General features: G+C 40.2%; 1 protein-coding gene across 5 annotated transcripts in view; it reads left to right on the top strand.

The window, feature by feature from the left end:
• Window positions 1-26523, top strand: part of rc3h2 (ring finger and CCCH-type domains 2) — a 33602-nt gene extending 7079 nt beyond the window's left edge. For 2 of the 5 annotated variants that reach the window (XM_084745572.1, XM_084745575.1), the window contains 19 exons: window positions 4999-5327; window positions 5407-5524; window positions 6576-6809; window positions 7712-7887; window positions 10912-11112; window positions 11247-11379; window positions 11981-12099; window positions 14456-14568; window positions 15586-15906; window positions 16368-16570; window positions 16681-16991; window positions 17072-17218; window positions 19857-19994; window positions 22331-22486; window positions 22598-22847; window positions 23436-23520; window positions 24104-24311; window positions 25671-25834; window positions 25947-26523. In XM_084745572.1, coding sequence (XP_084601698.1) covers window positions 5097-5327; window positions 5407-5524; window positions 6576-6809; window positions 7712-7887; window positions 10912-11112; window positions 11247-11379; window positions 11981-12099; window positions 14456-14568; window positions 15586-15906; window positions 16368-16570; window positions 16681-16991; window positions 17072-17218; window positions 19857-19994; window positions 22331-22486; window positions 22598-22847; window positions 23436-23520; window positions 24104-24311; window positions 25671-25834; window positions 25947-26094 — 3456 coding nt within the window. In that variant the 5' untranslated portion in view covers window positions 4999-5096 and the 3' untranslated portion in view covers window positions 26095-26523. Of the gene's footprint in view, window positions 1-569; window positions 843-4998; window positions 5328-5406; window positions 5525-6575; window positions 6810-7711; window positions 7888-10911; window positions 11113-11246; window positions 11380-11980; window positions 12100-14455; window positions 14569-15585; window positions 15907-16367; window positions 16571-16680; window positions 16992-17071; window positions 17219-19856; window positions 19995-22330; window positions 22487-22597; window positions 22848-23435; window positions 23521-24103; window positions 24312-25670; window positions 25848-25946 lie in introns of those variants that run through there. The other 3 variants (XM_084745574.1, XM_084745576.1, XM_084745577.1) reach the window with 3 other exon arrangements.
• Window positions 26524-26738: the final 215 nt, after the last annotated feature.

The following is a 26738-nucleotide window of genomic DNA, read 5'->3' as shown; positions in this document are numbered from 1 at the left end:
GCAGACAGATATATACACCATGTTCCAAAGTTTGAGACATCTAGCACCAACAAACACTGAGTAATTGAAGCTCAAACAATCAGTGTTATCACTGTCCCCAGTCTCCCCTATAGCAGTAAACTACAATATACACGAATGCAGCAGTAACATTAATCCAAAAAGCATCAGATGTATAACACTAAACACTGACAGGACCATTTTACTGCAGAATGTCTACTTTTACTTTTGATACTTTAAGTACATTTTGCTGTTAATACTTGAATACTTATGCGTAAGTAGCGTAAGTTTTGAATACAGGACTTTTCCTTGTAGTGGAGTATTTGTAGCCTGAGGTATTATTACCTTTAGTAAAGTAAAGGATAGGAATACTTGATCCACCATTGTTTGCAGGAATCATTTCTGCACAGAGACACAGCAGGAGTAGAGACTTGTATTGTACCAGGGAGGGACTGGCTGTGTAAAAACAGGATGTAGCAGTTGCTCAGAGCAGGAACAGGTGGCTGTCAACGTGACTACAGGCAGTGTGAATCATGGTTTAACAGTTGTTGCCCCCAGAGTTTGCGCCACTCCATAATCCACAGAGACGCACAGAAAGAGTTTTATCTATGCAGGCTCCGTGCACGCCGAGATAAAACTCTCCAAATTCCCCCTGAACCCGCTTCATCACATGAGCGTTATTGCCTCACTCTCTCACACTCTCAGACGTTGCTTCAGCTCATCAGCTCGTGGGCTACAGCACTGTTATATTTGGGCTCCTCGCGGAAGGAAATATGACGCGCGAGGACAGAGCGGAGCTGTCCACGCGGCCAAGGAGGCACCGCGCGCTGCGGCCGGTCGGGAAGGTGCGTAAAAACTGGCACGTCGCCATTTAGTATCTGGTAGGACATAAGAAATGCGTTATAATGTATTTTGTAGTAAAGCTCTGCATAAATTTGCTGTTTAATGTGAAGTACGGCGCATGCGTTATGCGCGCAGTTTCTCTTTCTCTTTTCAGTGGACTTTCTCTGCTGGCATGTCACTGTGAACATGCTTTTTCTATTAGCATGTTCACATTGTAAAGTAATTCGTTTTCTTTTTCTTTAACGGTTGTTTCTCAAGCTCAATATTTCCTAGAAAAGTTGTCTTTATATCTTGGTTTTTGGTCGCTATTTCCAACGGACAAATTTGGTTTGTTGTGATTTATTTGTTGACCCATATACAAGAAATACAACTTGATGTACACGTAAACAGGTAAAACGTGATGGAGAAGTTCAAACAACCTTCTGAGGGGCTTGGGCTCACTCCTAAATCCAAGGAGAAAACATATTAAATGAATGGAGATGACAGGAGAAAAGAAGAAGAAGAGACACACAAGCAGATATATACAAGTACACAAAGTAATTAAGTAGAATTTGAATGGATATTTTTTAGAGAGTAGTTTACAAAGATAATCCACAGGGGTGACATTGCAGAAAACCATAAAATAATTTAAGAACTTTTTAAATTGCACTGCTGCTAAGTTTAAAAAATGAGATGGCAGCACATTTCATAGCTGAGATGTTTGATAAACAGGAAGTCTGAGTTTATGGTTATCCTGAGTGGAATAATTATGGAATTGATTATTTAAAGAATAATTAAAGATGCACACCATAGTGTTCATCGATAAATAAGTACACATTTCTTTGTACATTTTGTAAATTTTGTGCACATGTAGTCTTTACATGCTGCACATGCTCTCATAATCGCCCCCACTGGTTGCAGCAGCTTGTTTTCAAAACCGGTATAGTCAGTTAACACATACTTTGTTCTCTCTAATCTCCTTTATTCTTTTATTTCCACTTACGCTGTGTGTGTGTGTGTGTGTGTGTGTGTGTGTGTGTGTGTGTGTGTGTGTGTGTGTGCGTGCGTGTGTGTTGATTGTTTTGCTGTATCTCTTATCTCATTTGAATAGATTTTCAGTTTTTATGGCACCTGCTTTGTGAGGGTACCAGCTGTTATTTTGGTGAGCCGTCTGAACAGATGTAACAAGCAACAGGTGCTGGCTGTCTGCACACTATGCCCAAAACACTTTGCGTAATGGAGTCAAAAGGATGTTTTTATGTATTTTGCATGTATTTTTTTGTAAGGTTTTGCTTTTGGTTAATGGGATGATGCAGCAACGAGTGTACATGAGGTCAGAGACAGTAACAAAATATGCTATTACACTGTAGTGTTATGTAAGAAGTGAGACATTTCCTGGAATCAAATGTTTTCAAAAAGTGAACAAAGTGGAAAATTTGTGTAAAAGTGTCTAGAAGGTGCGTGATCAAAGCAAGAATGAATCAATATGGAGCTCTTGTGATATGTTAATGAAGATGTGATTGTCTCTCTTTTCTTCACCAATAGGCAAATATATTTTAAAGCTGCAAATCTAAACAGGCTGTTTTATATCTGATAACACCAATTTCTCCCACCTGCCTATTTGGTTCAATCTTTATCCTACCATTTCTACTTACCATCTTACTTGGCTAACAGCCTCTGCAGTCCTTTTTTCAATCATAACAAACTTGCTGTAGGAAACCTACAGAACCTAATGCAGATTGATTTTTAGTTTGTTTTACAGGGACCATGCATGTATACATGTATACTTGATCCTTTTCTTAATTCTGTGCCATGATAAAAATGTAAATGTGATGTGTTCAGTATTTTCTGTTTGCATATAAATCATTTTCCTTCTTCCTTTCATTTCATAAAATAAAATAGTTATTAAAAAATAAAATAATCAACCATGTAATATCACCGTAGATACCATCAGTCTGATATGGTATCAAGGCATTTCTTTTCAATGATTATGTTGTTACATCCCCAGTAATTTATTGAGGATTTTAATATTCTGGGGTTAAAATAGCCAGGGTTGCAGGAGTTTATGAATTGTTCTAAGTAGGGGTGCCCCTATAGTTCAGTTGGTAGGGCGTGCGCACCATGTGTTGAGGCTATCAGTCCTCTGCAGCAGCTGCTGGTTCAATTCCCACCTGTGTGTCACCAAGTTTTTCCTTACACAGGACGCTGGTATTATTCAGCTTCATCTGTCTCAACCTGCAGATATCGTCTGCGTTTATCAGTTGTCTGTGTACAAATCTGCTCATTCTGCATTGTTATGATTCAGCATGAGCTCATCCTTCGTTAAACAAAGTCTTAAAGAGCAAAGTGGAAGCCAAGATGATTAAGGCATGACTGATCTCGCTCTCAAATTAATACTCTGTACTCAACCTTGGACCTTTATTTATTTATTTATTTTTCTTCAAAAGGTAATTGTCTTCACCACTGTTCTTAAACAATGTTTTATTCTTTTGCACTCTTGTAGCTATTGGAATTCAACACAGCAGTACTAATTTTACAGGTTTATTCCAAACTATTTTTGATCCTTTATGACTTTAAAATAATTTCCCACCAACATTTGTAATGAGATGAGTGAAATGTGGACTTATTACTGTACACACTGTGTAAACAACAAGGCCTCCATGGGCCACCTTTTAAAGTAATATGTGTTGAAATTTGGCAGCTGGAGAGGGATAGAGCACTTTTATTGCTCACACTATAAATTTATGACTTTGATGGCGAGAGAGGCTGAATAATGCCTATGTACTTAGCTAAATGTTTATTCCACTTGATCATACTGAAAGTATAATAATTTTAATGCTTCTCCTTTTTGTGTTGGACACCATGCACATCTAAAAATAGGACACACTGTGTCATTGTCTGTTAGCTGTCTGTATGTGTATATTAGTTATTATTTACAGCTGTGTATGAAGTTCTCGTTCCTCTTAAATTATTCATGTTTTCTGATGTAGGTCACATAGTATTTGTCAAATTGATACACCATAAAAGAAGTATTGTTGATTGTTAAAGTTGTGGTGGCAGGTGTTGTGGCAAGCAGTTCCATACAGACAGAGTGCTCATGCACATAGTTAGTTCCAGTGGGCTCTCAAACAGAAACATTACGGTGTAAGTCGTGATTGTGGAGATTTACGCATCTTCTGTTTCACATTCTTCTATTTTCCTTCCATTATTTGCATCTGAAAAGGGTTTTCTGAATGCAAATCCCAGATTGTAAGGCTTTTCCTTCATGGTGTCACTATAGTTGAGGTTATGTTATTGTAATTACACAATGGTGATTCTTAAAGGGATAGTTCTGATTATTTGAAGTGGGATTGTATGAGGAACTTACCAATAATCAATGTATTACCTACAGCAGATGGTGGTTGACACACCCTCAGTTTGGAGAAGCAGTGAGGAGTACCAGCATAGAAGCTTAGAAATGCACTGCTGTACACAAGATCTGCAAAAAAACATTTTTGCCTCTTTAAAAAAAGTCCACCTAAAAAAATCAATATCAGTTTAAGTGCATGCTATATTAAGAATTTTTTTTCAGCAATTTACCTTATCGTCAGAGAGCCTTTTCTGATGTGAATTTTACCTTGCAGAACACAGGAGTTGTTTGTGTTATTGTGTGACTTCAGTAACACAAACACAATAACACAAACAAATTAACCAATCAAAGCAGTGATAGATCAGCAATTCCTGTGTTCTGCAATGTAAAATCACTGGTTTTGCCAGTGGAGAAAAAGCTGTCTGAAGTAGAGCCCGACTGATAATGCATTTTTTGGGCTGAATATTAGGTATTGAAAAATTCTGATTTTGATATATTTAAATATTGAAAATACAAAATGACTTTAACTGGTATTTTTAATACTGAATTTAATAAGAAACAAATAGAACTTGAATTTCAGAAAGTGATAAAATATACATAAAATTCTATCTATAAAACTAAAAAATAATAAAATTAAGAACAAACCTGCAATCTGTAAACAACATAACATATATGCTGATCCCAGTATATATGTATTGTAGTATATGCTGGTCCATAGATCATAATAATAAAATAATAAAAACAGACTAATAAAAATCATCATTTGCAGCTCCAGTACCAATACAATTTTACAGTATTGCTATATAACTTAACGTTTTGTTCCTTAACAGTCATCGTCAGCAGTGGTGAGCAGGAGCTGTCGTCGGGGCTCGTTGACATGCATTCCCCCTGAGCTCGGTGACACCTCGCTCAGTGGTGTGGTGGCAGGATGCCAGTGCAGGCGGCCCAGTGGACAGAATTCCTGTCCTGTCCCATCTGCTACAATGAGTTTGACAGCAGTGGCCACCAGCCCATCAGCCTGGGCTGCTCCCACACGGTGTGTAAGACCTGCCTGCACAAGCTGCACCGCAAGGCCTGCCCCTTTGATCAGACACCCATCAGCACCGATATCGACCTGCTGCCGGTGAACTGCGCCCTGCTGCAGTTGGTTGGAGCTCAGGTAAGGCGAAAGAAGGAATGTTTCTGTCACTCCCTTCTGTTTTGTGTGTTCGCGTGGGTGTTCATGATGTGTCTCTCAGGTCCCAGATGTGCAGCCGGTGAGCCTGAGCAGTGCGGCAGAGGTTGAGAACTATGAGGTCTGCAGGGTGTGTGTGGAAGAGCTGGCTCTCTACTTAAAACCCATCAGTGGAGCAAAAGGTTTGTGAATGTGCACCTGAGTTTCAGTTTTGTCTGTGGACATTTTGTGAAAGAGAATGAAGCTCTTCGTGCTAAATGTGCGGGGGCCGTGGTTGAGCTGCCTGTGCAACTTGGCATTCATGCCTCTCACACTTCTAATGACGCCTGAAAGCTGCTGTACTTTTATGGTATTGAAGGAAAATTCAGCTCTCTGCATAACAAGACAAACAATATTTACCTTCCTTCATTATTTAGGCAAATTAGAGCATTTGGACAATTCACACAATGTCATGTCTGGTTCCCTTTAAGCAATATTACATGAGAGGGTGAGCTTTACCGTCATTATCAACACAACAGTCATGTGGTCAGACACTGAAGTACTAATAATGACAACAAAGCTCACCCTCGTGTGTTATACTACGATTAGACAACAGTTAACAACAAAATAAAAGATCTCAACAAAATTGATTCATATTGTGGGACAATTTGCTCTCAAAATAAAAAATAACTTCTTGCTAGTGAAATCTCTGTTTCCCTGGAAACATGCGCAGGCTGACTAATAAGTGGAAAAAAATCAGTCACGTAAGTAGACTCCTGTGTAATTAAATCCAGTTTACTACTCCTTACGTCAATGCTTTTTAGAGATTGTGCATCATATGAAACTGAAAAAAAACACACATAAACACAAAACTGCTTTGCTAGCTCAAACTTAAAGATATCTGCTGAAAAAGCTGTTACATCCGTGAACTTCACATGTATTTTAAAACTTGTAGCACAAACTCATCAGCACATCTGATGGAGGAGGCCAGAGCGTCTAACATCAAGGCTAAAAAGAGTTTCCATGTGATCTGAGCATTTCCCAAAGTGCTGTTTAGCCTGAAAGCCATAATTTAAAAAAAAGATAGATGTAATCATTTCCAAAATTCACAACATGTTTTCAGCAAACAAAATATTCTACTTTAATCCATATTTTCACTGATGAAGTTTCTTTGTTTCATTCATTTTTATTAGATAGAGTTCAACTGAGAAACACTGTTTACACTGTTTACCACAGAGTTGTCACCTTCTACAGGTGTGGCGACTCTGAGTCCGAGCGTGCTCAGTCGGCCAATGCAGAGGAAGCTGGTGACGTTGGTGAACTGCCAGCTGGTGGAGGAGGAGGGCCGTGTGCGGGCAGTGCGGGCAGGTCGGTCACTTGGGGAACGAACTGTAACCGAGCTCATCCTGCAGCACCAGAACCCCCAGCAGCTTTCTGCCAACCTCTGGGCAGCGGTGAGGGCACGGGGCTGCCAGTTCCTGGGACCTGGTGGGTGTTTCATTTCCTGAATTAGCATTTTAAAAAGTAGGACTAAGCATTTGCATCTTGTCTTGTAGCCAACACCAGCTAGAGATTTAAAACAACAGTTCAAGTTTTAAAGGTGATGCATGCTATTGTGAACTTTGAGGCAGTGTCATTTAAAAGAGTTCACTTGATGCAAACTTTGTAAATGTATGTTGTTGTATGAATGTTGTTTGAATTCAAACTGGACTCACTGTGTCCAGAAGTTGTCTTTTGAATAGCCTAAATTGCCTACATAGATTGCCTCAGGGTGGCACGGTGGTGCAGTGGTTAGCACTGCTGCCTCACACCAAGTTCCAATCCCCCAGCTAGCTGGGGCAGGGTCTTTCTGTGTGGAGTTTGCATGTTCTCCTCTTGTCTCTCTGGGTTCTCCCACAGTCCAAAGACATGCATGCTAGGTTACTTGGTGACTCTAAATTGCCCGTAGGTGTGGGTGGTTGTCTTTGGGAGTAAGCGGTTGCAGAAAATGAATGAATGACTGAAGATTGCCTCATAAAACTGACTTCTGGTGCTGGTACCCGGTGTCCTGTGATGATTACTCATAGGGCAGATTCTGACTGGGAAACTGTTTCTCATCATGATCACAGAATGAGTTCATTAAAATGTCTGAGGACACCTGGTTCTAAGAACCTCTAGGTATTAGAAATAGATTTATGTGCTGTTAAAATGTGCTTGTTCAGAACAGAAAATTAATGTATGTATTAGTTGTAGTGTTTGCATGCATATGCGTGCTCGCCTGTGTCTGTTTGCTGATTTTTTCGCTCTGATTCTCTCCATAATCTCTATATTGCTTTCTCTTGCCTTCGTTCCTCCACTCTTCGCGATCCTTCACTGTATCACGACACTCCCCTCCAACTGTTCCTCATCAGCTATGCAAGAAGATGCACTGAAGCTGGTTTTACTGGCTCTGGAGGACGGGTCAGCATTGTCCAGGAAGGTGCTGGTTTTGTTTGTAGTCCAAAAGCTCGAGGCCCGCTTCCCCCAGGCTTCCAAAACCAGCATAGGCCACGTGGTGCAGCTCCTCTACAGGGCTTCCTGCTTCAAGGTACAGACAACGTGAATGATCACACACACACAGATACACATCCTTACTACAGAAATTTCCAACTTGCAGATTCCATCTTAATTGTTTGGTAACCATGGGTAATTAAAGTTAGGACCTGATCCTAACTTAAGACAGGAAAAATGTATGACGCACATCCTAATTTCCCAAACTCTACTAATGGCAGAGAATGGTAGTGTTAACTAACAATAGTTAACAGTAGTGTATGCCAACATTAGCTGATGTATCTGAAACCACATACTGTGCACTACGCACCCAAAATGTGTACTATTGTTCAACATGCTTTTGTTTAAATAAACAGTAATATTATTCTTTTTGGATGGACCGCTATGCGTGTATGTTGTCACTTCCTGAGAGCCTCGTCATCAGTTGAAGACGTTTAACCGGGGTAACTGTGCCCACAATGAACTAATTTTTGCAAAATATATTACTTTTTTATTAAGAAATGTAAAACCTTGCTTAGGTTTAAACAGAAGACATAACATTGAGCTGCCTTGGTCACTGCCTGCCTGTTGGATGTTGTTATCATCACAACTGCATTGCATTGTGGGATAATAAAATCCTATTTTTGGCTCTTCCTGTCTTAACTTAAGACTAAAGATGGGATGTTTCTGTTATACAGCCCCAGTAAATATGTGGGCATGCAAGAACATGCACTATTAAGTCCTTCATTCAAAAAAAAAAACTACTCAAAGGTTTTTAATGTAGTCTACCTCAAACTGAACAAAAGAACCTCAGTTTGCTGCTGTCCCAAGAACCCAAGCCATAATAAATGACCTGATTAGATGAGGGGTATTTAAATAGATCCTCATTTACAACCACATAATCCGTTACCACAGAGATAGAGCTTCAAATGAATATCTTTTTTGTGTCGTCAGTTATAGAGGTGTTTTCCAAAACCTATTCTTGTCAGTTTAAGTATTTTTTCCACCCAATAAACTTAAACATTTAAAAAAGACTTTCTTAAAATTAGTCAAGGGAACTTCGGAAAACCCCTGGTCTGTGCATTAATCTCCAACTTAACTTGACCCAGTCTGACATTTAAGTCTAGTCACTCTGTAAATGGGTTTCCCATACTACTAATATCTTATATTGCATAAAAGTCATATTTGTAATAATGATATGGGTGTCTGTGGGTATATTTTCTGTGCGTGTGTATATTTTTGTGCCTGTTATCTGATGACAGACATCGCTGGTAGGGCAGAAATGCCAGCTATTTACTCGTGATGTAACAGCAGTCTATATTTGCCCTTGTTGCCCCGCCTTACCGGACGGAGACAGACAGCACAGAGATGCAGAGACAGATAGATGAAAGTGCAGGAACAGGGAGAAAACCTGACAGAGGATGGACAGCAGCAAGAGCTGGGGCTAATGATGAAATCTGATTCTGTTCGGTTGTAATTTTGAGCACGGCAGATTTATAAGTGATAGTTGGTGGTGTGTGTTTGTGTCTTGTGATGATTACTCATAGGGCAGATTCTGAGGAGGGGAGAATCCCCTCGTCTGATCTGAATTTGAGTTTATTAGTCTGAAGACACCACATACAAGCAAACACACAAATAAATTCACTAACATTCAAACCGTTTTATTTGTTTTTTTCTCAACCTGGACCCTATAGCGAGGCGAAGTCCTTACTTTAGAACAAATACGAACTGTAGTCAATGCAAGAGACAAATAATCATTTGTCTTGTCAGAGTTGTGTCATGAACCACACCTATGATGTTGGTCATACAACAAGCTACTTTTACAAGACGAGAAGGTTTCAGTCTGTGGCAGGTTGTTGTGGTTTAGTTTAGTTATATGTGAAACTGCTCGGTGAACTACATCTCTCGTTGCACAATATACATCACCGACACCAACATCGCTCTCCCTTGTAACGTTACCTAACCTGAAGTGTTTTATCCAACGACTTCTGGTCCTTTTTTAGCCAGGACGAGAAACCAGCAAGACCTGTTGCTCATGCAACTACATCTCGGTATGAAAACACACAGGCACTGTAGCATGAGCAGCACATCACATGTGGAATTAGTGACACAATTCAAGCAGGATCAAAAAAATATTTGCCTCTCACCATTGACTACCGTTCATATTGTTTCCACAGTCCAGGGAGGTACCCCTGAAGGGCAGGGACTTCACCTTTGTGTATTCCCTTGTTTTTGTGTTTAAGTGAGTAATGGCACCAACAATTTTTAAAAATGATCCAGTATTGAGGAAGTTTACTGTGGTTGGCAGAAGCAAAACTGTGTCTGGCAGCAATATGGAAAGAATTGCGAAAGAGATGGACCTTATATACATGTTTTATTTAAGCAAAAACAGCTATTTTATTGCTCTTGACGAGCTCCTCAAAAATGTCTTGGCTCATCTTTCCATTGGTCCAACAAAATACATCCTTAATTCACTGAGTTAGATGTGAAAATGCTTTGTCTGTTTTTCCCTGCTGCTTCTCTGATGTGTAACATCCTTTTTGTTCCTCTCTGGATATTTTCACATCTACCTCAGCGAATTAAGATTTTATTTCAACCAAACAGCCAGAGTTAGTGATTGTTGGAGCAGTGGAAAGATTAGGCAAGATGTTAATGGTGAGTTTTATTTTGTTTCTGTCAAGGTTGAATGAAGATAATGATGTTAAAATTACAGTTTTGGAAAGGGTGTCTGGTTAGTTTGGCAAAAGAGTTTCTGGTGAAACAAAACACATCTTACTCTTTAAAAAAAAATGTCTCTCTCTGTAGCAAACCTATCCATAATGTTGTCAGACATTTCTAATAACAATCTGAGACTGCCACTGGCAAAACAAGCAATTTTATTGGACGTACTTTGACAGTGTGCTCGGAGGGATTATATTGTGAAGTGTCATGTACAATATATACAATTCATATTTGGGTACTTTTGTTTGCACAAAAGTCTTAGAAAAAGACAATTATCTGTCCATACCCTCCGTCTTTCTCTCTCAGTTCACCCTCTTTCTTATTCTTTCTGTCTCCCACCATTGTCTGTCTTCCCTATCAGGTAACCAAGCGTGATGAGGACTCCTCACTGATGCAGCTCAAGGAAGAGTTTCGGACATACGAGGCTCTGAGGAGAGAACACGACGCTCAGATTGTCCACATCGCAATGGAAGCAGGCCTACGAATTTCACCTGAACAGTGGTCTTCTCTGCTGTACGGAGACCTGGTCCACAAGTCACATATGCAGTCCATTATTGACAAGGTACCAGTATGATTCATATGCTCAGCCTTCAACCAGTGAGTATAACAAGCCTCTAGAGAACGGAAACACAGGAAAAACAGTCTTTATTTTTTTTTTTTTAAAGACTCACTCTTCTCTTCTGTCTTCTGCTCTAGTTGCAGTCTCCGGAGTCGTTTGCAAAGAGCGTTCAGGAGCTGACAATTGTTCTGCAGAGGACAGGAGACCCTGCCAACCTCACAAGCCTTAGACCACACCTCGAGCTACTAGCCAACATAGACCACAATCCAGGTACTTCAGCTTGTCTAACAGTATTCATCGAACTGGATGATAATGAGTCTGGATAATTAACACTTATCAGAATAAAGAGCTCATCCAGTTCCTCAAACACTAATGAGACTGAAATGTGAGGAAAATATACAAGCTGTGGCTCTCGCATACCAAAATGCAATTAATGAGCGCAAAAGAGAAGATTAAAATGACTGATCATCTTGTGTGTGAAACATTTATTAATCAAAAGAACAATGACCAGCAGCACTCAGATATTTACTCTGTATTATGCTTCTCAGTTAATCACACAGTTTTAGCAGTTTGGACGTTCTGCCACTTGGGGTCTCTCACATTAAAAATAAAAGACATAGCTTATTGATGCCATGAAGTGGCATGGCATCATGGGAGTTATTATCTTCACTGTTAAAATGAAATTCTATCTGACATGACTCCCAGTATATCTCTGACGGCACAGCAACTATTATAGCTAGTAGGAAATGTAGTAGGAAATTATCTGTGACGCAAATTTTTTTCTAGGCTCGCCACTACCTGAGCCTTTTTGAGACCTTATACAGTGATAAGAATCGCTACTAAACAGCCTTTGTTGTTGCTCTGTGTGCAGACGCCCCGGCGCCATCATGGGAGGAGCTGGAAAGTGTGATGCTGGCTGTGAAGTTGGTGGTTCATGGACTGGTGGAATTCATACAGAACTTCAGCAAGAAGAGCCACGACACTCCGCAGGTACACTGATTTAAGAGTTATTTAGAATCATAAATCATAATTCAACTATAATAGCAAGTGGGCTAAGTAGGAGAATTACTGGACACTGGACAGAATACTTTGTCACGTATTTGCTACCAGTAACTTATTACTACATAGGATAAACTAGTGACAGGCACCTCTTTTCTTTCACTTTAATGGTATCATTATGACCAAGAGCCACTTGACTTGAGCTGAAAAGATGCTAAAAGCCCCTGTGCTTTCCCCGCTTCAGTCCTCCAAGCCCTCAAGAAAAAGCCATGATTTGACTGGAGTGCCTCTTCACATTGTATTATTTCATCACAGCAAAGCATCTGTTGCAGAGTAAACACGCTGGTTTATTACTTGTTGCAGATAGCAAAGTTAAGCTTTGAGAGAGACATTTTGAAACTTGTTGTCACGTGTGTTCAGGTCATACTGTCTATCGTTCAGATGTCTCAAAGCAGCCCAAAAGGATGTACTTTCGTTTTACTTATCATATTACACGCTTGCCCATAGAAGGGCTGTATTCAGCCCGTGTGCCACCAGGTGAATAAGCTTATCATAAACATAATATTTGCCAAGAGGAAAAGTGAAGAATCGTAAAGAAGTTGTCCCTTACTATTTTGCACTGCTTGGGAGGAGATGTTGTACTGCCGCCTCATCCAGGCACTGTAAAAAGGCCATCGGCGTGGAAGATAAGATGTTCAGGGTCCAGCAGCACACATTGTTCCTCACGTCTGTGGCATCTAAGATTATTTAAAGGACACACAGTATCACAATCTCTAACAGCAGCACAGTAATGTTTTAAGTGTTGCAACAGCATTAAAATTACTGTTAATAGTTTGCAGATAATCCAACTGTGAAAGCTGGTCTCAAGCATTGCATAAAGTACAGGAGACTAAATAGAGCCTGAAGCTGTTCTGTGTCTCAGTATCAGCTTTTGTCAAACAACACACAGGAAATGAAATTTAAAACAAACGTGAAAAACAGGTTCAGACAAAGATTGCTGATTACAATCAATCTCTTGGCCTTTTTACACAGAAATTGTGCACTACTAAGAAGGCTTGCCTCAACACCACCCCTGTATTTTACACTTAATCAAACAATTCCTGTACAAGCCCCCCCTCCACAGTGAGTGATTTTATAAAGCATGCTGGCACTGCAGAATCAAAAAGAGACACAATATAACAGAGCTGTGTCTAGTGTGACCACAACGGTCAGCAAATGATTCTGCCCCACTGCCCTTTTCTGATCAAACACAGAGCTGATGAATTTATAATGTCACGGCAGCTTCACACCACATGCACGTACCTGTGTGTGACAGCTACCTCACCGACGCACCTGTGGTGTTCACACAGACAGCGTTCCTGTCGAAGACAATCACAGTGAACGTGTAACTGAGCACCGTCTTGTCCCTGCTGGCTCACACAGATGTCGATTCGTCTCTCCACTCTGTCTCAACTGGCAGATCAGAGGTGGAACGAAAATGCGCCCCCGTTGCGTGTCCTTTACTTTCATACAGATGGCGATGCCGAATAATGGCGCAACAGTCCTGCCTTGAACAGGGTGTCATCATCCTTGGCAAAAGGGAAAGCCTTCAGCTCTTTGAGGAATGAATTTAAAAGACAGATTTTCCCAATGTTCCCCATGTTGTGTGAACCTGCAGAGTGACAACCTCACGTTTACAGGTCCACCTCATTGCCATTTAGTTTAGACATTTAGTAGATTAAAGTAATATGTTAATATTTCTCAGTGTTAGAAAATAATATGTAAAGATGTGTCCATGTTTTGAGCTCTGTAAATGAGGCAATAGTTTTGTTTGCTTTGGAAGCAAATATTTTTGAAATGGTAGCTCTGCCATAAACACTAAATTTGTTTTCCATAGAGAATGCACCATAAAGGTGATTATTAAAGTTTGCGGCTTTGATTTGTGATATCATTCATGTTTAACAGCACAGTGTCATTGACATTCATAGTTAATCAATTTTGAGACCGTATCCTCTCAACATCTACTGTAATGAGTTGAACAACCTGCAAATAGAAAATTCAATCACTGTGGATATAGTTAATAAGTCACTGCTGAGAGTAAACATTAACTAACATCTCGTCATGCACTTTACACTTACACTTAATAATCACCTGTATTTTACGATAGCTATCAAAACTAACACTCATATGTTAATTTATTTCCGTGTTTTATCAATATTAACAACGTGACTAAAAGTAATAAAATGTTTTAGTGTTCAGGAGGAACAGATGCAGTAAGATGTTTGCAGTGCCAGACTGATCAAAGATTTACATGCATTTACATGTTTATTTTTACAGTTCATGTTCATTGTATCTGTGCATTTTGTAGCCTCAGGCCAACAGCAAGTACAAGACCAGCATGTGCCGAGACCTTCGTCAGCAGGGAGGCTGTCCCCGAGGAACCAACTGTACATTTGCACACACACAGGATGAGCTGGAGAAGTAAGTCAACATGTGCATATACCCCCCCATTTATCCTGTTCAAGACAAACAAACTCTGATCATCCAAGTTTGCATGTATAATTAGATTTTAGTTAGACAGAAATCTGTTTGTCCAACTGTGGGAGTTTTTCTTTGTTTAACAACTGCAAAATGACCATGGCCCAAGTTTGGAAAACCAGCAGGAGTGCAGAACTGAAACTAAGCAATGAACTGCTGTGGACAGGGTCTGCAGTAAAACATATTTTGTTGAAAGTGTCACTATATTTAGAATATTTTCACAGCTTTACCTTGCTGTCAGACAGCCTTTTTCTATTTTACCTCGCAGAGCATGGGAGTTACTTGCTTGCCACCGCTTCGACTGGTTCATTTGTTTGTATTATTGTGTAACTTTGGTGAATATGAACTAACCTTTTAAATCACTGATGTCTCACAGTAGCACAAACAAACTCACCGATTGCAGCAGCAGCAGACCAGCAACTCCCATTGCTGATTTTGCCAGTGGAGTCTAGTTGGTTTGTCAAGAGTGATACTGTGCTTCTATGAGGCGGCTTCTCATCAGAAAAGGCTGTTTGACAGCGAGTTCAAGTGGTGAAAATATTCTAAATTCAGCCTACACTTAAACTGATATTGTTTTTTTTAGGTGGACCTTTATGTAGGGTGCTAAAATACCTTTTGCTGCTGACCCTGTCCACATCAGTACATTGCTTAGTTTCAGCTGAGAGTGTGTCGACCACTAAGTACTGTAGGTAATACACAACTATAAGTGCCTCATACAACTTTCACTTCAAATAATCTGAACTACTGTATTCCTTTAAGGGTATGTAGATAAACTTACTCTGCCCTTTAAAAAATATGTTCTCTCTCTGCTCTCATCTGTGTCTATACAGACTTTTCCAACCCCAGCTTTTTAATTTTTATAAAAGAGGTCCTCCATCAATGTTATTGGAATGATAAGGATACACATGCACACACATACACACATACACACACTGTATTTAGTGCCTCTTCTCTATACAGATTTCGGCTGAGGAACAAGAAGAGCAGCAGCGTGGGCCGTGCATTCCCTTTAGCGCCAGGGGTTATGGGTAAAACCTTCACCATGGAGGGCAGCATCCACACAGATGTGTCTGCAGGAGTAGGGCAGGGACGCAAAGGCACGGGGGAGAACACAGCCACCCTGACGGAGGGAGTGCCCAGCCTGACTCACCCCCAGCTGATCTCAAGAGGAGTTGACATGATGGAGGAGATGAAGAGAGCGGTGCCAAATGGATCTAACGGGGCTAACGGGTCCAACGGGCTTTCTGGCTCCAACAGAAACACATCGGGGTCAACTGAACAGTAAGATTATTCATCCACTAAATGTGCATCTTCTGTCACTGTGATCAACCTAATATTATTTACAGTTTGCAGTTTTTTTCCCCTCATTGTTTGCTGAAAGTAATGTACTGTAGTCCAGCGTGTTTTTTGTGCAATATCCAAATTGCAGAAGTAGAATGGAACGTGGGGTATGCAGCCCCTCAAAGCAGTCAACATAACATAAAAACTGAAGAGAAAATTAAAAATAAATCACCAATAAAATTTGCATTTATGGTTCAGTGTTTTTCAATGTGGTTTTCTTTCATTTACATTTGAATCAAGCTAGTAAAATCCACATATACATGTTCACACTGGATATTTGCATATGCTTTTGGTGGAGAAATGGTCCATCAGAAAGGGAAGGTCTGATTTCAGGTATTTCCAATGCATTCATGCATTCATGTGGTCATTGTTTTTCTCTGTGTTGTTGTTCTTTCCATTAGGAAGCCCATCTCTCCTCCCAGGACTCCAGTCAGCCACTCCTCAGCGTCATCTCCCTTGACAACAGTTGGGCGGAGTGATGGTGGTGCTCCTTTGCCCAAACATGGTCAGTTCATGCTTCGTGCTCCACATCCTTCTCAGGCGTCAGAGCTGTACTATCAGGAGCCCCACTCTGCATATGATACGGCCCATTATCAACCAACCTGTGAGTCCTTTTGACAGTAAAAACTTGCATAGAAAAAAAATGTTATTGTTGTCTTGGGAAAGTGCAAATCCTCTTTGCTCTTTTCTATTTTCTCTCCTCCTCCTCTCCAGCAGGTTCCTACTACCCATCTACTCTTCATCCTCACAAACCCTGCATGGCTCGCTTCCTTCGATCCTCCAACGTCCCAGAATCCTCCCTGCCGCCCTCGATTGGTCCTCCACCATCCTCTTACCCTAGCGACCCTCAAACTCCACATCCACCTTCCTCCTCCTCCTCGGGATACCCGCCTCACCCTCCCAGAGATCGGATGGGACCTCCTGCCTTCCATCCCCACCCGGGGCAGCCTCAGTATGGGCCTCTGGCTCCTGCTCATGGTGTTTATGCTCCTCTCTATGACAGCAGGAGAGTATGGAGGCCCCAGGTGAGCCTCCTGTTAATTATCATGTTACCACGTTAATTTGATCAGTTTGTAACTTATAGTGATGATTAATATCATTACAGCTGTACCACAGAGAGGACGCCAGGAGTAACTCACTGCCTCCAGAGGTGCTGCATTCCTCCGTCTACCAGCCTCCACTCAGGGAGAGATTCAACTCTCTAGACAGCAACTACTGCTCCGGAGCTGAACACCGTGCAGGGCTACACAGGGTAGGTGAAACAATGCACGTCTCATAGCATGGTCATGGAGAATACGCACTTCTTTTTCTTAAGATAAATAGTTTTTACATATTTTATAATTGAACACATCACATATTGAATCATTTTTCATGGTAAATCCCACACACTCCTATATCCTCTATGAAATATAGTTAAGAAAAATAATAAGTTACACACAGCTGCATCAAAAACAAACAGAAGAAAGGAGAAAAAATAATTAATAAATAAAAAAACAATACAACAATAGCAAAATATATAAGATACAAGAACACAAGCAAACACCTACAACATTGTTCACCAGAAATACATACACAATTTCTCTCATCCTCATAACATCGGCCATTCTGGCCTCAAGTCCAGAGGTGTTCCGATTTGCTGCATTGGTTAGGTTATCAAAGAAGAGGAAGGAGAGAAGTCATCCAGACTTTCATGAACTTCATTTTATTTCTCTGAGCCTGTATCCACTGCTTGCAGAAGAAAAGCGCACTTGCTCTAAAACCACACTCCGCAGATCACCAGAGAAAGGTGATGATACTCACTTCTGATTGGCTGGAGGGCGCGTACATAAGACACATATCCATTCAACACAAATACTAACTGGCAGTTATGTGGCTACAGCTTCTCCCACTTGTTTGAGTGATGCTTATTCCAACATTTGCAGTGAAAGCACAGTATCTACTTAAAATGCATAAAAAACTGTGTATTCTATTGCTACTAGAAGAGAGATAATCCTCTCTGAGCCATGTAATAATTAAAAAACAATGCTCTGCTGGTGGTTGTATTAAAATGAATTGCTCTCTATCTGTGTCATGAAACATCTACTGTGAAACACCCAGTGAAAACACCTGTATTAATTGATGCTGGTCTGTCATACACTGAACAGATTTATTGCTGCATTCTTTTCAGCAATATTTCCGTTCCTTCGGTTTCTCTTTTTACACCCACATATCATCTCACCTCTACCTTCCCTGCCAGCCACAGAGCTGCAGTATGTAGCTTCAACCTCCTCTGTAGTCCTCCCACTTCTCACCCAAATATGTCTTTGCCTCCCCCACTCACTTCTCTCCTTCTCACATCATTATATAGCATTAACAGTAAGACTATTGCTACACTACAGTTTATTTTATCAGTAATATTGTGTGTAGCCACATAATGAGGCCCATTACAGAGCACAGTCAGTGCATTTGTAATTTGTGATAATTATATAATATTGCTAATAACCAAAAATAACATGTTACCTACCTATGTATGTTTTTTGTCTTTTTAAAAGAGACAGTTAAAACAACAGCTTACTGCACAACAAATGAGCACAAAATGTTTATTTTTAGGTAATGTAAGGATGTTTTTAACGCAGAATAATTTTTTTGTCACACATTACTGTGAGCCAGACTCAATAAAATGATATCTCAGCTGTGCAGGAGAAAACAAACATTTCATAATGGACCTCTGTCACAGCAGCCATATTGATATGAATAGTAGGACAAACACAGGTGTTACCAACAATACTAATCAAGGTCCCATTCTATTTAGTGTAGCAGAGCTTTTCCAGAGAGTCAGTATGCACAGTAGAAGCTCCCTGACCTGAATGGAACACAGCCTTAATCCATATCATTCATCATCACTTAGTATCACTACTTTATGTCAAAATAGTTGCTCTGAGTCCTGCAATATTAATATTTAATTTACTTTTCTTTCCACCTCTTGTGTATATATGTGTGTGTATTTGATGGAAAAGACATTACATTACATGGAAAGCTTAGAGAAAATCACTAATATCTACACCCTCAACAATGATTATTTTTGCTGTCTAGAGAAACCAAACATTAAAAGCATGACTCTTTTTTATTGGGAGAGTTGTTGCATTGCAGTACATTGTATAGTACATCTGCTTTTATTGTTTCCACCTGCACATCTACAGAAAAGGCTCTTCTGCCTTCCCCCACGTCTAGACCCAAACTAAACATGAAATGCAATTAGAGCACCTAAACTTTGGGGAAGATGGAGGAAGATTTGTTTTTAGATCTGAAAACTCATGTGCCCTGTGGACACGGCCAGCAGCCACCTAAAAAATCAATATAAGTTTAAGTTTTAATTTTCACTGCTTTACCTTGCCATCAGGAAGCCTTTTCTGATTGGAAACTGCTGTTATATAAGCCAAATATCGCTCTCTCCAAACTAACCAAACTCCTCGCAGAACACACGAGTTGCTGGTCTCAGCAAGTCTCATGTTTGGTTGGTTGGAGAGAGCGATATTTGGCTTATGTAATGGAGGTTTTCAAAAAAAAAATCAGAAAATGTGAAAATATTTTTAACATAGTGCACACTTAAACTGATATTGATCTTTTTAGATGGGGATTTTTTACATGGCTAAAATATGTGTTGCTGATGACCCTGTCCACAGCAGTACATAGCTTTGCTTCTGTGCTGGTGCCCATCTCTGCTTCTCCAAACTGGGGGCGTCTTCTACTTTAGGTAATACACTGACTATCAAAATGTACCTCATACAATCCCACTTCAAATAATGTGAATGATCCCTTTCATTAAAATGTTTAACTATATTATTATATTAATATGAGTATCTGTTCTCTTTTCTTCACTTTTCCTGTCTTGTCCAATGCTCACTCGTCAGGATTATGGCCGTGTTCCTCTGGGCTATGAGGATCTGTTCAGACGGAAGCAGGAGCAGTGGGCTCATCATCACCACCATCACAACGCCAACAGGCCCTCCCAGTCCTCCCCCATCTTCACCATTGATTTTGGAGCTGAGGTAGAAAGCAAATAAGAGACAACATGTCTGTATACACACACAAACACACACAAACACACAGTTACCACATCGTTAAGGGCATTTATAGGCATGACAGTTGAAATTAAAATTACACCATGACCAGTTTATTAATAGTGTCACTGCAGCTACCTGAAACTGAGAGTAATAAATGGCTTGTGTATTTTGCAATTTTTTAAATATGTAGGATTTAATTCCTATCCCAAAAGCTTGCGCTTCGGCTGTGTCCAATGCTATTTAAGTGGGAGATAGTTGCTTAGCAACTGTGGAGGAAGATATCATAGCAATGCACAATTGTGGTGTGTGTGGGTGTGTGTGTGTGTGTGTGAGAGAGAGAGAAATGGAAAGCGAGAGGAGAGACTTTAACAAGCAGTGACTCAGGCTTTCAGCTGAGTAAAGCTTTGTTTAACAGCACGTCAGCTATGTTTTTGCAAAGACATCCGCTTTAAAATTAAGCTCTTAATAAAGAAACTACAAGCACTTTTTAAGTGTTTGTTTTCCAATCTCAATTTAATTTCAGTGCCTCTGTTTAACCAGCATAAGCAAACAACGCCATCACCGAAAAGACTGGCTGTTCCTATTTAATGATATCCATTGCTCGCCACAGAGCAGCAAAGTGGCAGCATGTCAACACTGGCTGTGGGAGCATAAATTCAAATGAGGTGTATGAGCCCTCCTAAAACTTACACCTTATCTATAAAACTCATTACACTCGTGACATTGCCCATCCTTTCATGCATTTTCTATGGTGCAGAGTACACTCTGGACATGTGTACAGTCTTTCACAGGGCTGACATATGTAGACAGACACACAAAAACACACTCCCATTCACACCTCTGGGCAATTTAGAGCCGGTTAACATGCATCCTGGGTGACGTGATCACAAGTGGACAGATTTAAGTACATCAGTTCACACCTGCCATCAGAACACATCTCCAGATGCATGGGGATCATACAAGAACCACTCATACAAACAGATTTATTCTAAGATTTTTGTACGAGTGATTTAAGAGAACCCGTCGCATTCACCAGTTTTCTTGTATGTCGAATTTTCTCTAAGATGCAGACACAATTTACAAGTGGTCCAGACCTGTTGTAGAAGTCATGCACGGTTAGTCTGCTGTTATCCAAACCAACGTTTTTCACTAATGACTGTATATTTAATTAGCTTGAGGACATTGTGAGTTTGAAAATAAATTACACTCCATAATATTGTGGACATTATCCTGTTTGGCTGCATTTCAAATCATAATACAATTCTAAATTTACACGTAAAGGCTATAAACATACAACAAATAGAAACAACAATTATTAATAATTTTGTGATGAAGCCTTCTCCCAACCCTCTCCTCCTGTAGCCGCTGGTATAGCAATGCTGTGACAAATTGTGTTTTTTACAAGGAAAGACACAATTTAATGTATTGCATTTGTTGCAGACTCTACAAGAAGGCGTGAGTGATTAAGAATTTTATGTAGCTTTTTCACAAAGTTTATTAAGTTTGTCCTCACTAGCTCCACAAGTCTCAAAACTGCACATTTTTTAAGGGAGTCCTGGGATATTGTGGTTTCTAGTTCAGTTGTGAAGTCAGTTAAAACAGACTGTGTGTTCACAAACATCTGCTGCTCATCTTGGCAGGTAAGAAAGCCTAACCACGTAATTTGCATTACAGTGAACCGAAGTGAAATCAGGCAGCATGTTTTCTGTGTACTTGCAGGATGTCAGTTGAGTAGGCGGTCCTTCAGTGTGACCCAGAACACACAAAAACATATGCAGTGTGTCCTGGGCCACACTGTAATTCCTGTAAGTACATAATTTGTTTTATCGTAATGCAAATTACATATGGGCTCTCTTACCTGCAGTGGATCTCTACAACAAATTCTTAACTATTTGGTCCTTACTGTCAATTCAGCAAATGTTGTACATTCAGTTTTGTCCCAGTGTGGAAATGGCTACTATTGTTCATCCACCGGTTAAAAACAAACAATTCATTTTACAAACATGTATATTTGCATACAGAACGGGAAAGTGAGACAGCTAAAGTGAATTCTTAATTATTTGTGCCTTCTTGATAATACTGCATTGAATGAAAAAGGTTGTTGTAAATAACATTTTGTTGTTATGAAGAGTGGACAGGAGAGATGTCTGCTCTGTAGTACACTGGGATGCACACTTTTAGAGTCATTCTTGAGACATTCTTGCCATAAAGTTACAGTTCTTACCACCTATAGTGCCCTGTGCATTGCCAAAATACTGCTACTGTACATCTGTCAGTCTGTCTGTTAAACAATCGATTCTAAATGTCTTTGTCTCTTTCAGCATGTGGAGAGCAGTGGAGGCCAGTGCGTGGGGTGCAGGTTCAGAGGTGAGGAGAGTTTAGCGCACTACTCTCCATGGTCCTGTGGTACCATCGGCCCCTGCCTCAGCCCCTTTGAGCCTGAAGCGCTCACACACACTTCCTGCTCAGAGCACTCGGTGAGACTCGTCCCACACCCACCAGCAGGCGCAGACACTCAGACACACATCTAAAGACAAAGTCAGGATATGGACGTATGGGATCTCTCTGACGGTGTTTCTCTCGTGCAGGAGTTGGACAGTAATGGAGGTGGAGGTGGTGGCGTTAGTGGCAGTGGTGTCGGGAAACGATGGCTGCATTCGTTGGATCACTACCGGCGCTTAAAGGACGAGGACCCGATCATTCCCTTTAGTGAGGGGCCCATTATCTCCAAGTGGGGTGCCATATCCAGGGCATCTCGTACGGGCTACCACACCACTGACCCTGTCCAAGCCACGGCCTGCCAGGGCAGCGCCAGCACCACGCCCATCAACTTTAAAGGTAAGCAGGACTGTGGGAAAATAGTGGCTGCCACTGTTCTCTCCCTCTCAGTCAGTGTGTGTGTCATCATGGCAACATGTGGTCCTGGAAACACTTACTGTAGTGGAAACTACCACAGAAGCAGTTTTAAGTACTTTTCCAGGTGTTTATATGTCTGTCTGGACAGATTTTGCCAACATGATAAGGTCGCAACCATGCATGATGCAGTCATGAAACTTCACAGGTGTGTAGCTGTGATCAAAATGAAGGGTGAGTTTGAAGAGGATGTGGTTTGAGAAAGGGCAAATGAAGTAGGGATGTCACACACTCATTTTAAGTTGTAAATAATTGTATCCTGGTTTTAATAATTAGTTGAATGTTGAAGCAGGTCACAGCTGGTGTGATACCATCACAAGATGGTCTTTATTTTACATTTTTCAATTCAGTTCAATTCAAAGTGGTTTTATTGGCATAAACGGTGTGATTTTCTTAGCAGTATATACTTTGGGCCTGTATATACAGATTAACAGAAAAATATGTTGACTTGCAGTTAAAAAAAGGATAACAATATAAACATTGCAACATTTTTTCTTTGTTTTTCTCCTAAAGATTACAACCCGCACCTGGATCACAGCGACTACAGGTGGGGCTCCAGAGGATCAGACTCTTCCAGCCACTCCAGCTTCCTAGAGAGGTACAACACCTTCAGACACGCTTTTTTTCAGCTTATTTTCCTTCAGGTCTTACATGTTGTTGAACTACAAACTTCACATGGATAGAAATGAGAATAGAAAAGGAAATCTTGCTGTAGTTGCTTTGCACAAGCAACACATTCACAACCCTCTATAAAAACAGTATTGGTTACGTTTCTTTCTGCTGAAATCCTCCTGGGCACACATGGAAGTTAATTCCTGACTGTTCCTGACACATTTGCTCTCACTCCTCCTCCGTCATCCCTTTCTTCTATTGCATTGTGCGCGTTGTCATTTCCTCTGCGTGGTCAGTCTAAAAATAGAGCTGCTGGCTGATCAGTAAGAACCCACTGGGCAGCTGAGAAAAGAAGTCAGGAAAGCCCTGTGCACTGGTGTCTCCAATGCACAGAATATATTTCAATGTACTGACATGAGATTTTAATCACTATTATGAGGCTGACACTATGTTTTATCATGTTGTATTTTATTTTGTTTTACCTCAATTATCCCTATTGATGTCACAGATACTGATAAGAAGAAATCTAAGAATTTTAAATGTATCTGCCTGTGTTTTTATGGCTTTAGTGAGCAGCTTTGTGCATCAGACCTTCATGGCCGTCGTACTTCAATAAGTAGCGGAGAGAAAATCGTGTCTGATCTGCAAGCCCATCAGACCGCCTACAGCCGGGACCGCAGCCAGGTCGAGAGTGAACCGGACCCGGATCGAGACATTGAGCTCGAACTGTGCGCCCTTGACATGGAGGACTCAGACCACCAGGAGATCAAGTCTCAGGTTGGTATGATAATGAAAAACCAGACCTGAGTGATGTGTCATATATAGTAAAAACATGTTAATTTTGTCAATTAAGATTTTGACAGCAAGTATTCTTCAACATCCTTTTATTTCATGACTAAATTATGATCACAATGTAAATGAAATAATTATTGACAACAAAAATGATGACAAAATCTCTGTTCATTATGCTCTGACAAGTAAAGAAAAGATGCTATAGATGGCTCTGTTTGGGTACAGTATTCAGCAGTCTCAAAGCACTAATAATGCTCACTAATAATCTTCACCAGTGGCCTCTCAGGAGAAGACAAAGAAAAGAAAGCTGAGAGCCGATATGTAGATGTTTTTCTTTTACATTCAAACCAAAAGTAAAACTGATTGTATTTTTCTCAATGAGGATGAAGTGCCTTGTTGATTAAAGTTTACACAACCAAGAAAAGACACCTGAAAATACACCTTTTGACAACATGTATATATATTAATTCCCTTTTAGGACTACATTTGATGTTAGTATTGCTCAAAGGTCTTTGTGGATATTAACATATTGTTGAATTTAACAGAGCCAAGCTCACATTAAATATCTGCTTCTTATAAGAGATAATTTATGATTTTTTTTTTACAGTTCATAAACAGATACTAACTCAGTCAGTGAACATTCAAAATAATTTGGTATTTATTTTAGCTCTGTGTAAAATGAATAAGCAAGATAGTGCTTGTCTGCCTTAATGACACAGTTAACATATTTTTATCTGCTGATTTATTAAAACACAGTTCAACTGAGTGAAACATGACAAAATCTAGCTGAAGATTACAGTATTATAATAAAATAATGTGTTGTCAGATTATCATTGTCTGAAAACCAATAATGATGCGCCAATAATTGAATTTGGTTCAATACTGTATTGCCATGTCAACATGGTTCATTGGAATTTGTCTTGGTGAGCTCACTTAGAGAAAGGAAAAACAACAACAACAGTACAGTCACAGAGCACAACAACGAAAGAATAAAACATATTCTTCATTTCAATTTTTACAGCCAAAATCCTTTACAGTATCATGAACTGTCTGAGAAAATTAAAACATTAAAACATTAAACATTAAAAGAAAAACAAAAAAACTAAATTCAAATCAGAGTTCCACTGACCAAGTCTTGACAAAACAAAAACAAGAGGTTATATTTTAGCCTTTTTTTTTTACTATCTACAATTTTCCATAAGCAACTAAGACTAAAAATGAATTACAATTTCTTGTTAAAATTAACACTATAGGTTTATTGTGTCTATTGTCTATTTTCTCTGCTTTGCAAAAAGTTCAAGTAAAAGTTAATCATCTTTCTTTTTGATGATTGTTGCCTCTCAGGAGTCTTTAGACCTGGCCAACCCACAGTCTCAGGATGCTTCCCACCTCCTCCAACCTCCCTGCTCCTCTCCCCTCCTTTCTTCTCCTGTGGAGGAGCACCCCCAAACAGAGGGTCCTCTGACAGAAAAGATGGATGCTCACCTGCTGAAAAAGATGGCCTTCAGGTGAATTACCATGGTAACCAGTGTTTCACAGGATCTCCATCAGTCTAAAGTCACCTTTACTTGACGAGCAGGCTGCATTCACTCCTTTATTCATCTTTTTTCTGTTTTCCAGGAAGTCTTTGTCTCCTGGAGGGTTGGTCTCGGGAGGTTTGGGCGTCGGCAAGCTGGTGCTGCGGACCGGACCTCCTCGACTGGGGGACGCCTCGACCCGGGCCTGTCCTGAAACGCCTGTGCCAGAGATGCTGCTCAATGGAAGCTAAGGGGACACAAAGTCAGACACTGACACTGACCTGCACTGAGCTAGCGCTGAGTGGCTGGTTAAAGGGAATACCATTTAATTCCAGCCTTCATAGAAATCAATCATATGCCTAAATAAAACTTGACAGATATGATCAACGGTCTGTACTGCGCCACATCGCAAGGTGCAAGAGAAAACATATTGTCCTGCCTCGCAAGTGGTGATCTTCACCAATGTACAGCTCCACAGAGAATTTAGTGATATCACTGTTTATGCTGAGTAAGGTACATGACCAGTTTGACCTTACAGTACATGCTTGAACCATGTTTGCAGTTTCAACCCTTGTTACAATTAGGAGGAGTTAAGGTTGCAACCGATCTAACAACATCTTCACCACATGATTTAACACCTGAGGTTTGCACATCATCTAGTTTGTTGTCATTCAACATGGCTGACTTTTTTCATGGTCTGCCAGACAGCAACAGCCTATACTGTATATCACAATACAGCACCACTTTTAAATTTTACTTGAGGAATTTGTAGATTCTATGTCTTTTCATTTACTTATTCTTCATTTTTTTTCTATGTAGCTTGGATTGACAGCAGGCACTGAGATCCCATCATTTGCCACCAGATTCTGTGTTGTTGAAAAATGTAATTCACTCA

The sequence above is a fragment of the Lutjanus erythropterus genome, chromosome 20 (assembly GCF_056507025.1).
Source record: "Lutjanus erythropterus isolate fLutEry1 chromosome 20, fLutEry1.hap2, whole genome shotgun sequence".
Lineage (NCBI taxonomy): Eukaryota > Metazoa > Chordata > Actinopteri > Lutjaniformes > Lutjanidae > Lutjanus > Lutjanus erythropterus.
The sequence above is the reverse complement of the archived record's forward strand: the minus strand, read 5'-3'. Positions and strand labels throughout refer to the sequence as shown.